Raw genomic sequence first — 17,175 nt, forward strand, 5'->3', positions numbered from 1 at the left:
CGGACAGCGCCAATGCTAATGAAATGCCATTAGGAAGCTTACTCAATATCCGTACAACAGTAACCTTCCCTCCGGTTCAGTTCAGTGCGGTTTAGCCATTGTGCTTTGTTCACGGTTTCTCTCAGAGGTACGCGCTGAGGACGGGTACAAGGTTGGCCATTTTACCCTATTAGCTATTTCAAAGAGAGTGTATTGCATGTGGGCGGCACAGTGGATTTGCTGGCCAGGATGAACAGGGTCCTTTCTATTTGGGTTTCATCCAAGTGGTCCAGTCCAAAGACGTACAGTCAGGCCAGTTGAAGATACCAGATTGTCCCTAGGTCTGTGAGTGTGTGTGACTGTGTATACCTGTGTGTCTGCCCTGTGGTGGATTGGTGACCTGTCCAGGGTGTTTCATGTCTACCACCCATTCAGGACTGGGTTAGGCTCCACAAAATCTAGTAGATTTGACTATGAAATGGGTAGCTGTGGGTATTTCAGCTAATAGCATTATGTAACAAAGTCTAACAACACTGATGCTAAGCTTATCAGTAGTAAATATGTGCAGTACTGAGTAGTTCGGTTCCATTATCCCACACAGATTAATAACCATCGTGATCATCACATTGATTTATCAGTCTACTCAGGCTTTAGCAGAGCTCAGTAACACTGAGATTAATAACTGATCATCACATTGATGTATCAGTCTATTCAGGCTTTAGCAGAGTTCAGTAACACTGAGATTAATAACTGATCACCACATTGATTTATCAGTCTACTCAGGCTTTAGCAGAACTCAGTAACACTGAGATTAATAACTGATCACCACATTGATTTATCAGTCTACTCAGGCTTTAGCAGAACTCAGTAACACTGAGATTAATAACTGATCATTGAATTGATTTATCAGTCTACTCAGGCTTTAGCAGAGCTCAGTAACACTGAGATTAATAACTGATCATTGAATTGATTTATCAGTCTACTCAGGCTTTAGCAGAACTCAGTAACACTGAGATTAAAACTGATCATCACATTGATTTATCAGTCTGCTCAGGCTTTACTACTTAGATGTCTGGAAAGAAGCTGTTTTTTGCACACTGTGATTTTAAAATAGATAGTATGGTGTTTCTTTTACAGATGGTTTATAATTGTTTTTAATATAATGGCATTCAAAACATATTCTTTTAAAAATGTATTCTGAATACTGCCTTAACAAAATGTTACTTGGAAAATATAACTAGGACTGAATTCATTTCTGCATTCTGAATACATATTCCCAATACTTGCATCCTGCTACAACCCAACCCAGATTGTGTATGCCTTTTTGTTCCACACTGTCATTGTAGACCAGCTTGCGCTATGGCTGATCAGCTCGTACTGAGTAAGATCTGCTATTACGCTGAGAAAACTATGGTGGAAGGCCCAGTGTATTGCATAATGCACTGATTATGTAATTGGAATTGGGTGTGTTAGCCATCACAGGCGTACTGTTAGATAAGAATGTTTGCATTCCAAAAACAGCGTGCTTTAATATAGTGTTCACTGTGGCAGTAGGTAAAGATCAAGTGTGGTTGGAAGTGAGAAGGTATTTTTACACTTCAGTTGAGGTAGCAGCACAATTATAGGAGAACAAGTCTTCATTCTGAGGGAAGACTATAGTCCTTTCTAGACCAAGTCCAGGTTCAGTGGCTTCATTTTATATTTATACAGCTGTAAATACATGTTGACACTGAGGTTTGATGAAAAGCAGGACTGTGACAGAGATTTGGGACATAAGGCAGGCTGGAAAACGAACAGTAAAGAGGAAAGGACCTTGACCTTAAGCACAGGCTTTTTTAGCTTCTAAAACTGACCAATCACACTGCAGAAGCGAGCAGCGCTTCCTCGAATTGTGCCGAAAGTTCTTCTAAACAAAACAGCTGTTGTTTTGGTCTCTGGGCTCAAGCTATGTTACAATGAGAGGCTAAAAGTATGCTGGGTACTTTGGGGTTAGTCAACTGTTGTACATCCCGCTTACAAATTAAGTCACCATAAAGGGTCCTTTGGAGAGATGCCATAGAAGAACCTGTTACATGCACTTGCAGTACTGTGTAAAAGTCAGAGACCCTTTGTTTATTTGACTTCCTTCCAAAACAGCCATTAAGTACAATAATTTCTCATTGTCAAAACAAAAGACATATATTTAACAAAATATCACAAAGAAGCCTCAGCAACAGTTACTCTTTGCCTGTATTACAGCTTTAATTCTTTTCAGAACCTCCAAAGTTCAGTCTTAGAAATAATCAATAATTGATTATTTCAATAATGTTGAGGCCAGTCCATTTTTTTGAGAGCACCAGCAGGTTCTTTGTTTGATTTTGCAAATGTTATTCTTTTTGTCTAATTCCTTTTCTAAGTAAGATCTTCTTGACAGCTATACCTACTTTTAGACCCATAGTGTTGAGCTATCTTCTCACAGTGGAAGGATCTGAAACATCTGTGGATATGAAGAATCAAGCTTGATTATTTACCATCTTTCAGGGATGAAAACTTATAGTACTGATTATCTGATTGTCACAATTTTAGTGGTCTACCAAGTCTTGCGTAGCTGTTAGAGTCTCATTTTGTCTATATGTACTTGTATTTACTTTTCCACAATCTTTCGTTGAACTTTTCTCATCTTTATGCCGTTGGATTGCCTTACATCTTGTCTCCTCAGAAATATCGTCCTGAAAAATGATCTAATAAATAAGGGGTGGTCTCTGACTTTTGCACCCCTCTGTATGTTTTGAATGCTTTTGATTTGGTTTGTATTGTAGAAAGTATGTACTTGAGTGTAGAACATACCAAATCAAACCAGGTATTCAAAACTTATGTGTCTGTCCCAGTCCAGTTGTGAGTCCCTAAAAACCTTTCAGTGGAGGTTCTTCAAATCTAGCAAACTGAAATTGTGCATCTCCCCCTTTTTTATTTATCTTCCTTTTTCATCCCTTTATGAGCACAAACATCCATGAGATTTTTCACCCAGTATCTAACAAATCAATGTGACCCCTTGTTTGTGTTTTTTGGCAGGTACCACAAGACAGCCGAGGGAGGGGGAGGTTCCTGGAGTGGACTATAATTTCATCAGCGTGGGGGAGTTTCGCGTGCTGGAAGAGAGTGGGCTCCTGCTGGAGAGCGGAACCTACGATGGTACGTAAGAGCGTGTGGGAACGCAGAGGGTGCAAAGGTCAAGCATGTGGGCTAGTTACTAAGTTACTTATTGGCGAATGTGTTCACTTGCGCAGTCCGCTGCCTTATCTCAGGTGCAGACGGCGAATCTGACTACAGCTCCTATTTTAGATAGTAGCTGGAGGACAGCCTCAGTGGAGTGCCCACTCAAAAGCTGTCCAACTCCTACCCGCAGCCAAAAAAACTGAAACAAACTCTCTCTCCCTCCTCTTTCACACGATTTCTCTTTGACCTAAAGTGCCTACTGTACTATCAGATGTTTGGAACTTTCGAACGTATGCTGAGTCATGATGCGTCTTTATGCTAATCGAGGGGCCTAGAGCAACTTAACCTTACCAGCACTCAAAGACTAAAGGCCAGATCTACTAAGCTTCAGTAAGTGTGTGTGGTATGTACAAAACTGCTGCACGCCTAAAAGTGCAGTTGACTCAGCAAAAGCATGGAAGAAAACGATATGTATGCACAGAGCTCGGTTTGAAGCACTACATCTTAAAAGAAATGACCTCATGTCATTTTGTAGTCAGTGTCATGTTCACATTAAGGACTTGAAAATCGCCCAGTGGTAAACAAAAATGTACTAAGGTTGATTTTCACTTACTGCATTCTCTGAATCATGAGGTCGTTGGTAGAGTCCAAATAAGAATCATATGCTTCATACATGCTTGTAAATAAGCTTACAGTCCTTCATTTAAATGATCCCGCATCAAATTAAGTTGATAATTAAACTTCAACATATAGCTACCAGCAGCATTATACACCAACACCAGCAGCTCAAACTGTTGTCTACTGCAGCCAAAGCTTGCTGGGGTGTTTTGGTGAGGTTGCCAGTCTTATGGCATCCGTTCAGTGCATAGCAGTGTTGGCCTGCATATAGCACAGATCATATGTTGACTCTTTATCAACCCCATAATAATTCAGAGGATCTAAAAAAAAATAGGAAAAATCAGTGTATGGCAAATTGTGTCAGCTTATTTACTTCTCCTATACTGCCAATTTTTAAAAATTTCCCAGAGAGAAAACCATCTCTTAAACTCCTTGAGACCACCAGTGGTACCAAAATGCACTTTGTCATATTCTTCATAACTTTCATATTTCATAAGCTACATTCACAAAGCTGTAACTGTCTTCTTTCCAGTCAAATACATGGATGATGTAATAATGTAATGATGTACTGATTTAAACCTTTATAATAAAAGAAGCTGAACTTAGTTTTTTGTCTACTGAAAGTCAACCCATTTTCCCACAATTCTGGGCTATAAACTATAAACAGATGCCGTCTCTTCAGTGATCTACTCTGTAAAAATTTTTATAAAATAATACAAAAAGCGTCAAAGAGGTTTACAAGACAGTAGTGCGTCCTGCTATGATGTATGGTTTGGAGACTGTGGCTCTGTCTAAAAGACAGGAGGCTGAGCTGGAGGTGGCGGAGATGAAGATGCTGAGATTTTCGTTGGGAGTGACCAGGATGGACAAGATTAGAAATGAGCAGATCAGAGGGACAGTGAAGGTGGAGCAGTTTGGAGATAAAGCCAGAGAGGCCAGGTTGAGATGGTTTGGACATGTGTTGAGGAGGAATACTGGATATATTGGGCAAAGAATGTTGGAGATGGAGCTGCCGGGTAGAAGGAGAAGAGGTACACCTCAGAGAAGGTTTATGGATGTAGTGAAGGTGGACATGGAGATGGTTGGTGTGAAAGTAGATGAGGCAATGGATAGGGCAAGATGGAGGCAGATGATCCGCTGTGGCGACCCCTAAAGGGAGCAGCTGAAAGAAGAAGAAGACAAAAAGCGTCAAAGATTTTTGACTTTGAGCAGTAAATTGTAAGCATATAGCAATATGTGTATGTTCATAAAACACATTTTCTGTTAATTTGAGGGGAACTTTTACAATAAATGAATAAATAAAATTTAAAAAAAATATTTCATGCTGCACAAATAATTTGCCTTACGATATGATCACGTAAATTCAGATGGACAAACCAAAATATACCCCGGAGAATAAGAAGTTAAACCCCAAGTAATATCGACGTGATGCCAATGACACAGTTTCTGCATGTTGGCCATGATTCTGCATGTTGAGTACTGTGTTTTAGGATAGCCATAACTTGAACCATAGTCTTAGTTCTATGAACCTAAAAGCCCTAAAAGTTGACATCATTCACTCCATGGCCTTTTTAATCTCACGGGAATCTTCCATTGTCACTAAGTTAGTGGTGAATAAAAACACTGCTTTTCTGGAGCACCATTGTTTCCCTTAGCTAGGCCAGCCAGGTTGTTTAATGATCTTCCACTGAGTCATGGGGACGGTCTTTCTTTCTACAGGAAGCTCCATTTAAAGTTCCCAGGGAAAAGTAAATCTGGCCAAAGTAGATGTCACAGTGGATGCCTTTTATTGGAGCCCATCCGTCTACATGACTGATCTGTGTTGCCTTTTAGTCTCTTGGTATTTCAGCCTGAAGGATAATTTCACAGTGACTAATTCTAGTCAATGATACCTTGTCTTTTCCTGACGCAGGGCATAAAAACGAATGCAAATATGTGGTCACATTTGAGGTGATACATGATACTAGTAAGATGAATCCAGGTCGTTTCAGATGCATTGCCCATATATCCTATGCAAAGCACATGTTGTTTCTTAGAGTAATAGGCCTAATTTACTGAGAGGCATAACACTCAGAAATGTAGTGTTTTAAGGCACCTGTAAATATTAGGGTAAATATTTAAGTATACATCCATATAATCTTTCAGGGATTTTATAGTCTTTCAACTAAACAATATATGGCAAAAAAGGCTTATAAATGGATGTGTCCTTGTACCATATGGATGAGGGCATTGTCATTCTGGAAGAGGCTGTTTTGTTCACGTAAGCCATGCAAGCAAAAAGGCCCCAGAGCATGACAGAGTCAGCAGACCACCTCACTGTAGGGGTCATGCATTCAGGGGTGTGCTTTTCACTTGATGAACTCTCCCACCTGTGGAGAATATATGCATCTGATCGTTTCACTTTTTTCTTTGGATTCTTTCTCTGAATTTTGCTCCACTGAACTCTCAGATGTGCATTAATCTCTTTAACGAAGGGTTTATGCACTGCAACACTCAATGTACTATCATTCTATGTGTAATTATGGACAGATGATTCTTGTGGACACAGTCTGATCAAGTCCTGCTTTCACATTCTCAGTCATCGTTTTTCCTTAGGCTGGCTTTACACAGCGAAACTTTCATTCAGCTGGTTGCATGTTGTGAGTTGCCTGCAACATAATGTGTGTGCAACTTGACAGTTACACAAGGTAATTAAAAAACAATTAAAGTTGCATGAAACACGTTCAGTTATTGCACTAGGTCATATTTTGTGATCATTTACATATTTGCAGCATTTTATCATCTTTGGCAATCACAGCTAAAAAATATGATATACATTCTTTTTATTCTGTATCTTTGTATCTGTCTTTTATCGTTCTATCTAGATTTCTTTACTTTATATTTGAGTTTTTTTATCTGTTATGTGCTAAGCCTTGATGTCTAATTGATGTCTAAATAATCATTCTGGCTATAGTGCACTTAATGTCTCACTCATCTCGTCCTAGAAGCACAACAAGTTCATCGTGGGCCACATTCTCCTCTTCTGTAATAATTTTTATCCAGGTGAATTTGACCCCTGAATAAAATTAGGGGGCTTCAAACAAGGAGAAAATGAATCTAGCTATTCTATTGGGCTTTAAAATTGTCCAATAAACCGTGGTCTGTTTCATTTTCTTGTCCCCTGACTGAGTGAGATTATTGTTTTAAAAGTATGTGGTTGGTTGTAATTACATCATGCATTACCAGGGTTTTGATTGACTGTTTCATGAAAGGTAGAGATGGGTGCAGCTGTTGCAGTTGAGTTTCATTTTGCCAGACACTTTTAGTCTCTTGGTTTGGAACTCAAGCGCAATTTAGTTTCATGTAAGTTTCAAGCACCTAAAGTTGCATGAGTGTTTTACTGTGTAAAGCCAGCCTTACATATTGCACTACTGCACAAGGGTCATGGTGACTGAATGAGCACTTTCAAACACATTTTTTTACCTGGTTTACTGATGTTATTCTGACAGATCTAATTGCAAATGACACGTAAGTCACTGTTCCCGTTGAAACACTAATCAGTTGAGCAGTCTTTGTGACTGAAGCTCCTGCTTATGTCACTTTGACCTTTCACTCTTGTCATGGTGACCCAAATTAGACATCAGCTAGGCCTGCTCAGAATTGGCATACATGAGCAAGAGTTTGGTCAGATGCTAACTGCTTAATGGACAGAATTTGCTTGCAGTGGGATGTAACCAAGCTGACCTAATAGTCGTTCTTCCTTTGCCTCAGTCAGCGGTTCGCTGTTACTCAGTATTACATCAGAGCAGTGGGCTGCGGCTCATGTGGATGAAGGATGGAAGTCACAATCCTCTTCTAAGTCCTTTATGTCCCCGGTGAGTAAATCAGAGCCCAACCCCACCCGTTCTGGCGCAACAGCTTTTTCACACTGAGCTGTGGGACTGCACGAGGCTGCAGGGGGCACCGTTTTATCTCCAGAGGGCACCGTGGGAGCCAATGAGCCATCCGCTGGTCCATGGCTGCTGCTGGCCTGGGCTCTAACTGCTACAGGTCTGTGGATTTTCTCTCATCTGTCTACCATGTTTTCTCACAGTAGACATAGCAGTGGAGAGGCCAAGGCAAGCTGTGTCTCTGGATAAGACTTTTAAAACATGTATGTACTGTGTGTTTGACTGAATAACTGAGGTTTTTGTTTCGTCTTTTATTCATCGTTACTTTGACTTCATAACTGACTTGACTTGAAGTTAGTAGCAAATTTCATATTCTGACTGAACATTTGTCCATTTTAGATAAGAGTTGAATCTATGAGCGATTACTTAAACAAATCTGTGATGACTTGACAGTTTTTGCTTTCATGGCTTGTTAGGTAGATTAATATTGGAGCTTCAGTGCAAAACTAATAAAAGCAAACACTGTCCTGACTGAGTACGAATGGGTAAAAGTGAGTTTATTGGCTGGTTGCACAGCAAGCAGACGTCCGATTACTGCCTGACTCATGTAGACCCAGAGTTTCCCCATTGTCTGACCACCGAAGTGCATGTAAATGCGGTGATCTAATTGCTGACACAACCTGTTTTTCACAGTCTGTACAGTCCATATATGCAAATGAAGCTGCATGCATTTAATTCATTGCTTTTGTCACAAAAACATATTTGCATTTATCCACCTACTTTGAGACTACGGCAGTTTAGCCTTGCCCACTCACATTCAAGTTATGAATGTTATATGAAGTATATATGAAGATATACATGTTTTTTTTTTTTCGCTACTCTTATTATTTAAGAATGTAATTTCTCACTGTGTTAGAAACTTCAGTTTCATGTCCACCATCAAAATATTTGTCATAACTCCTCTGGCAGTAGATTTAAACGACTTAAACGAGATATTGCTGGTGCTGAGTCTCTGATGTTGGTTTTGATAGGATTTAGTGATCAGTTTTGTCCTTAAAGCTCATTTCTGACAAAACTAAATAGATCAATGTTCCCGACATATTCACTTGGAATAATAAACATTAGCTAATTGCCAGCTAGTTTATTTTGCTTGCATTATTGATTGTGCTCCAGGCGTTAAAAGAGCATGCACTAGAGAGGAAATGGGAGGGAGTGTACTTTTGTTAGTGACCTATTTCATGGTAATCCAGCATCAAAAGTTTAAAGTTGTGTATTCTCATTACACAGCGTCAGGTCTGGCCCCATGAGACTAAGGCTGTGTTCACAAGGACATTTTTCAATCCGTAAAAAATGTACCTCTTGGAGAAAAACTAATCGCTGTAGTTTGTTTTGTTGTAATATCTAGTACGACAGTGACTGGTTTGATTACTCACGTCTTTTTTTGCTTGCCTTAATTAAAAAGCGCAACAGTCACTAATAGTTTTTGCTTGTGAGCGTTCACGTTTGCCTCCACACATAAACACACAAAAAAGACCAGCAATGATGATCGGTGTGTTTTTATGGATATTAAAACATCTTGTGAACTCGGCCTAAGTGATCTTTTGGCTCTGTGCCTTTGGAAGGGAGCGCTATACTTTTTGACACAGCAGTCTTTCTGTTGTAGAGTCATATGCTGCGAAGTCCTATAGGGCTCCATAGTGCAACAGTGCTCACTAAATATTAGATCAAAGCCCCACTTCCAAATAGCTTCTGGCTGAGGGAGCGGTGCACAGGCTATTTCTCAGTGTTTTGAGGTGTGGAGGGCAGCAAGCAAGTCTTTTTGGAGCAGACCAGTGCCACAGTGAGCCATGACCCTCCACTAGACCCCATTAAACTTGTTGCAGGTCCACTAGACCCTATTAAACTCTATTAGACCTGTTGAGGTCCAGATCTACCCTTCTTTCTTCCGGTGCACGGAGATGTCAGAGCATAGCTTCACAGCTGTAGTTGAGGTTGGTTTGCAGTGAACATATATTGACAACATAATTAAGTCCGAGATAAGGCTTAGTCTATTTCAGGAGATCCAGCCCCAGTTGCTCTGATTGCTAGGAGCATGATGTAATGAGGAGTAACTTGCTTGCTGTGCTAGTTGCTTGTTTGAGTTTTCAAACTCTATGACCATACTGAAGAAAACAGACCCTGCTTTGATCATGTTTTGTTCACATCTTCATCCCCTTTTCACATTAGCCATAAGATGTAATGGAGGAGGTTCTGCATTTAAACTATGTAATTTTTTCTTCACTAACTTTGATCTCTTTGTAAGGAGAGATGTGTATAATTTTCACAGCATGGGGGTGGGGGTCCTCATCCCTCCCCCTTTGCCCCTCATTGCTCACTAGCAGCAGAGTCACAGTCCTAGCTAATCTGCTAACAGGGTTACAGGGAAAAATATTTTATTCGATTATTTAAATTTAAATGGCGATGCCACTAGGGGGCTGCAGGAAGATGTTAGACATTGTATGGAGAAAAATATTAGAAGCTTAAAAGCTGAATTATCTGTCTACATCCATGTTCTGTGAAATTAAAGAACCCAATTGGTACCTGTGAATTTGAGACCTGACTACAGCTAAATTTGAAAACCAAATCCGGCCCAAATCTGCTCACATGCACTTCCAGAGACAGATTACCACAGACACGGTTTTACAGTGCTTTGCTTTGTTACAGGGCGCTTGAGTTGATCATATAAAGAAAATTAATAAGCCATGCTTTTGGGGCAGCTGACACTGACTTAACAGGCTCTGACATTGGCTGCGCAGAACAGCGGCTTCCATGGTAAATGCATCTCTGAAGACTTGACGTACTAGTCCTCCTGCTGTAACTCAGAATTCTATCCGAGCTCCACAATTTATGTGACCCGTTTGCTTTTTTATCTGATGTAACTACGAGGTCATAATGTTCCTACAATAAAGATGTCCCGAACTCTGTTAGAGTTTTAGAGTTCAGTTTACGCTTGTACACATTGTTGTACTCTAGAGAGAGGAAATGCAAGACATTTACTTAGCCATATTCCTTCTATCTACTTCATAAAAATCACTCAATAGAAGACAAACTGAAGGACATAGTGTTATCTACAAATGCTATAGCCATCCATGGCTGGGGATCCTGCAGAACATAATTGGTTTAGCTCACTCAGGATGGGCAGATGGCCCAGAACGCTAGCCAGTGCAGGTGTCTTCTCCTCCAAGCGTCCAAGTGTCTTCTCCTCCTCCTTCTCTCTCCAGTTAGCCTTCTCCTCCAAGCGTGTTGAGCTGACCAATGACATTGCATAAGCAGCAGATGTAGCACCTCACATGTCTTGCAGGAAGCTCGTTCTAGGCTTTACTCTCCCAGCTTGATAGTATTGTGTGATGGAGGAGACCTAGCTAATGGGTGGAATTGGCAATGACTAAGATTAGATAAGAACTGGATAAAAATCTGGGAAAAGAAAAAGAGCTGAGCCAGATATTTTATGTGAAAAATCAGGCCAAAATGTGATATTTTGTTGGGCACAGTCAGACTTGAGTTCAGTAGTAGCCCTCTTAGTCTGTGAATTTGCAAATATTTGTGGCTCTCATGCGCACACATGCACATAGGTGTCTGCACGTACTGTGCGCACACTACGAGGCAGTGTCAAAATCAGAGTGTACAGGAAAGGGTGAAAACGGCATTTTTCCTTTTGATATACAAGAATAAATACTGTTTTGAAGTTGTGTCATATATACATATATTGTGTTTATAACTGTGCATCTGTAATGCCAGCATATCCTTAAACTGCTCCATTTGATGTTGTGCTAGTTCTGGTGTGGGGCAAGAGTTTGGATTTTATTCTGCTCCATGTGATGAGGGATAGTCAGTCAGTGTTTGCCTGACACAGCTCTGAAGATTTGCAAGATGCATAGTGCAATAGATTTTAGACGTGTCCATGTTATGGCGTCTGTGAACCTCTTTCTATAAACCCCTTCTCAGCCTTAAAGAAAAGGTTATATTTATATTTCTCACTGGGAATTATTATATATGATTGTCTCAGTAAGGGTAAGGGTGAGGTGTGACTCAGCGCACAACAACAATGTGCTTTGACTCTGGAATGATATGCAAGCCCTGCTGTAGTGAATGTTTATTCATTGGGGAACAGAGTTTACCATTTAGAGCAGGTTTTATTTGTACAAGTGAGGAAACGGCATGTGTGTGCCACTTATGCACTGATTCTCTGTGAGTACTGGGGTTACTTGTAATTCTCCTTCATGGTCAGAATGATTTATGGTTCATTCACATTATAAACCCATTCATTCAGACAGCTGAAGGAGAGGCATAAACTGACAAACAGCACAGAACTGCTTTTCAGTCATTGCAAATAAAGCCACTTGATGTTTGGTCCAGTCCTTTATCTGCTAGTCAGCATGTTCATATACAGTCATGTGTAAAGTCATATTTTGGAAAACATAGTGTGCAAAGTCACAATACATCACACACGTTGGAAGTTTTCTACCAGAAAATAAAAGCTGAAAAAGAGGACCAAAAATCTACCACTTGATGCTTGTTTTAGTTTATCAAGGCTGCACCATCTCAGAAACGTCCATATAGTTCTATACAGTTCTTTTTATAACTTTTCTCATTTCAAATTGTTAACTTGGTTAATGATCATCAAGTCACAAATCTTGGAATTGGTGACATATTTTCAATATTTGCAATCATATTGAAGCCCCATTTCAAAGAACCAAGCACAGTAGATTCTAACGCAGCTGCACTGTGATTTAATGTAAGTCTAAAGTAAAGTAAAATCTGAGGTGAAGCTCAGTTCAGCTATAAACATGTTATCAACCCTTAAATTGCACACAGACACAACCAAGTCATCAGCCGTATTGCAGACAGAATGAGTGTGAACGAAGACAGCATTAACCATGTGGTCAAAGATACACTGGCCAAATATTCCAATATGCAGCCTGAGCTTTCTCCGTGATACACTGAATTCCATAATGTAACATGACCGTTTCAGGCGGACGTACTGATGTAACTGCCTGATTAGCCTCAAACAATTTAATAGCCCCAGGTTCAGCCTTATATTTATACATAAATTATTGCAAAATGAAAGAAAATAATTTGTCCAAATTATCGGTCTTAAGATGGGTTTCCTTATTACTCAGTAAAGTCTTCTTACTGTATAGAAGATGTGGATAAAGCAGTAACCTACCAAAGTTGGTCTTAAACAATCTGCCCAACATTGTTTTTTAACACTTGTGTGGAGTCACACTGCTTATTATACAGTAATTCTAGCTCATGTTACTAACTATGAATGTAATGAAATGACTCACCTTTTTGCAAATGTAGGTGTCTTTGGAAACCACACAGTTTATTTTGGGCTTTGGAGATGTTTAGAAAACAACATCATCCACAGTCATGGTATCGGGTGCCACACAGTCACACAGGCACATCTTTTGCCCAAAGTATACCCACATAAGGTGCTACAGAGCAGCAAAGTTACTAACAACAGTTGCTAAGCAGTGATGAGAGGCCTAAGGAAAATGGGTCTTGAGATCTTGACTTTGAGGTGAGGTTGTGTCTAGTTGGCTCTAGTTGTACCCTTACCCTGTACTGTCGTACACAGCTATTGTTGTCTATTGGATGCTATACTATGGAGCGTAACATACAGTATGTAGTACACAGCATGTTCTTTTGAACACAGCCCAAGTTCTCATCAGAAAGGATTAAGTTAATTTAGTTAATGATCATTAGGAGCATTGAGTGGAGGAGAAACTCTAAAAATGTGCAGCAGAACTCCAGCCAGGATTTAAAAAAACATGGCTTTAATGTGTTGCTTTCATGCAGACCTCACTGACCTTGGTGGACTCCAACTAAAGCATGGTAAACACAGGTCAAATTCTGTTAACAGGGGGCAGACTATTAGAAACCCAAGCGTGAAATTGTATCCTGACCCAAAAGATGATCTTAGAAGTGATGTTGAGAATAGTAGAATGTATCTGATTCCTGCTGACAAATGACATTACAAATCTCAGTGGATGCACCTCCCCCTCTCCACTTCCTTCGCCTCTCCTCCGGTCCTCTCTTCTCCTTGCTGCCGCCCAATTGCTCATTAATGAGTAATGTTGTGTTTATGAGCGATTCATCACGCCGTTGCTGCTGTCTGACAGGCGGCTGGGAGGCCAATGACACGACCAGGCTGATGACACTCATCTCCATGGCGCCGTGTTCAGGTATAATGATGAAGACGTGACCAGGTAAAGCCTTATGCTTCCTCACATCTTCATTCCGAGCGGAGATGGAGGGGGCAAAGGCGTGATGGATGGATGTATGTTTGAGAAGCTGTGGCAGAAAAATGGTTCAGAAGTTACAGGGGGAATAAAACTGGCTTTGAAGTTGCTCGGGAAGAAAGATTGTTCGCAAGAGTTTCGCTTGGCTGTTATCTGAGCTGGATTTGTCACATTTTTGTCCATTTTTCTAACCCTATAAGTTAACTTTTTCTATCTTATCGGGAAACGATGGTGAGCTGAGAGATATAGGGGAAAATTTACATGTTGCAGTATTTTAGGTTTTTGCTATATATATTCAGATTTTTGAAAACAATGCTTTTTAACCTTTTTCTCTGAGGGTTGTCCCATTTCGTGGGGCAAGATTTCAACCAGTACCCTTTATAAATCATTTCCAAAGTGCACACACTGCTGCTGCCAGTCAGCAACGTCTTGCACTGCCATTCATCCTCTCTCCATTACTGCTTTAACTTAAACTCAGAATCATACAAAAAGCCTTAGACGAAGTTTCAGCAACTCTTCATTTTGAGTTGTCCTTTTAGGTGAAACAGAGACTCACAGACTTTCAGTAACATGTCAAAAACTTATGAGGGTTAGGATTAGGTTTTGAGTTGAGGTTAAAGTTAGGTTTAGGATTAGGGCCAGGATTAGGGTTAGCTTTTGGGTAAGGGTCGTAAGGTTAGGTTTAGCGTAATGAAAGCAACATATTAACAATACATCTACTTAATGTACTTAATGTATCAACAGAACAGCCACAGGATATTTACTTCAGTGTATTCAGATGGTGCTACTTCACTGATATGTTGTTGATGTGTTACTGATAATCCGTTAAGAGTTTATTGATCATTCATCATTAATTTATTAGAAAGTGTTACCAAAGTTTCAAATTTACACTGAAAAGGCAGCCAGTTTGTTTTCTTCATCTCAATTAATGTAACCAGCCTAGTCACCCTACAACACTGCGGAGGTTGACCACCGGCAGTAGAGTTTACTTGGTAAAACTACTGACATCACCAAAATGAGAGAGGCCTACAACAAGCTATAGTCTATCATTTAGTCATCTTTATCTTAAAACACAAGGAGCAAATGATCCTTTTTTCTTCATTAAAACACTGAAGATCTGTTCTGATGGAACAATAAATGAACACACCTTACTGTTCTCCCTTTCTTTTCCTTCTCCTGACTGAAATATCTTCAGTAATGTCCCATTTCTTAAAATATCACTCAGTGAAGAAGACAGGAGTCACTCTAATGGTAAAATGGCATTCTGGCTGTGGGAGCCAAACAGTGTGCTATCTGAAGTTGTTGCCCCAGATACTGAACTAAAAAAATGCCGTTTTGTGAGTTTTTTATTTAAATAAAAGTCACTTCTTGTAAGGCTACGTCTTTTTCTGTTTGGGCTCTGCTCTCAAACACTTTGCTACAAGTACCTGACCTGGTTCTAACTTTCAAGTTAAATGCATCCTGTACAGCTGGCACTTGGCATCAGAGCTGATGTTTTGAATAAATCTGGCTGGTCAACAGTCACGGATGTGCATGACCCGTGTGAAGAAATTTGATTGTATGCGTGTTTGTGAGTAGAGGGGAAATAATGAAAGCTAGTCCGAGGTCCTGAATTAGTCTTGGCCCCTGTGACTAGGCTTCAGACCAAGTAATACAGTGCATTAAATCGCCTCTGATTATGACTCTAGCAGTGAAAAAGGAGCATTTAGAGAGGGAATTAAGTTGTTCAGTATCCTGGTTAGAGCTGCATGATTTGTACAAAGTATGAAATTGCAGAATTGTTTGCTACATAATGTTATTTTAATATACTTTACAGCCTATGCCAAGTGCATTAGTGAACCCATGCTGTGGCAGGATTATGGATTATATATTGGAATTCAAGAGGAGGACCCCACATTCTGTCTGAAAATCACATATGGGTGTGCAGAATTATAGAAAAGGACATGGTGAACGATCACAGCCTTTAAGAGCTACTGAGGTACATTGAGCCGAAGTTGGTGCTGGTCATGGCATTTATCTTTGTACTGCGGCTAGTAATGGACGGTAAATATAACCATAGAATGTTAAAATATTGAACGTCTAATAGCCCATTGCTGTATATTCATCAGTCGTTTAGCTTTTAGTCATATAGTAATGACCATGTTATAGAGTCAGCCCCTCCGTTTAAACAAAACGTGGTTCATACATAGTATATGTTTTGTATGTGTCATATTCTTTACATACACCCTTATGTCTTGTCCCACATATCAGTTGTGCCTTTTAATGTTCATACAAGGATGGCTTTGTAAAATCCCTATACATTAATACATAATTCAGTTGATATGTCTGCTTATAGGTGTGCGTACATGGATTAGCTCATGGTTCAGCTCAACCAATCAGATTTCAGAACAGGAGCTATCCATTTTAATAAATTTTATGCTTGCCAGTTAACAGTTAATTTATGCCTGATGTCTGCCGCTTATCGGTCAAAAGAACTTTTTGAAAGAGAGAAAATTTGCATCTCTACTGAAGACACATATACAGTAAACAATATTGCCCAATGTGAAGAAACTGAACAATAACATTCATTTAATGTCTAATTAGATGGAGATACATTTACAGTGACTCTTGCAGTGAAACCAGCATCTTCTTACCTCTTGAGAGCAGCCAGCTTATGTCTATCATGTCCTCTGGCTCTCCATATCGATCACGGCCAAAACTCAGTTGAACTGACCTTATTTTTGCTGATCTTATTAGCAAGTTTGTTAGCTAGGTGCAACTGTGCCATTTGAATGTGTTTAATGACAGCCAGTGGACCAAACAATAAACATCATAAACACAGTCCTGGAGCTCAGTTCACACGAACCACAGATCCTGGAGATCTGCTTCAGTGCCTGATTTAATTACTCCCCAGTGAGCAATATATTGCATAGCTCTTGTAGATAGATTCTGTTGACCTTCCAGATCTTTACAGAACATTTGTATGAGTGCATTGTGTTCCATAATAATAAGGCTTCCTAAATCAAGTGCTGCTACTTACTGAGGAGGGAGCTGCAGGGGGCTGTGAGCATCCTAAAGCCTGACCGTTTATCAGACACCAGGGGCGAATGTGTGAATGTGATGGGCAGCGTTCAAAGGAGGCTACTGCCAGTAAGCCACATGCCCGCTAATAACAGATCCACACAAACCAACACGCTCACACTGCTGAGAGCTGCCCACTTGGTGGTGTATGTAATCTGATTCCCTGCAGG

General features: G+C 40.1%; 1 protein-coding gene across 6 annotated transcripts in view; it reads left to right on the forward strand.

The window, feature by feature from the left end:
* The window catches only part of magi3a (membrane associated guanylate kinase, WW and PDZ domain containing 3a), a 228,475-nt gene that overhangs the window by 135,276 nt on the left and 76,024 nt on the right, over positions 1-17,175 (forward strand). For all 6 annotated transcript variants that reach the window (XM_037541280.1, XM_037541279.1, XM_037541277.1 and 3 more), the window contains exon 3: positions 3,031-3,150. In XM_037541280.1, coding sequence (XP_037397177.1) covers positions 3,031-3,150 — 120 coding nt within the window. The remainder of the gene's footprint in view (positions 1-3,030; positions 3,151-17,175) is intronic.

Source organism: Pygocentrus nattereri, chromosome 9 (assembly GCF_015220715.1).
Source record: "Pygocentrus nattereri isolate fPygNat1 chromosome 9, fPygNat1.pri, whole genome shotgun sequence".
Classification (NCBI taxonomy): Eukaryota; Metazoa; Chordata; class Actinopteri; order Characiformes; family Serrasalmidae; genus Pygocentrus; species Pygocentrus nattereri.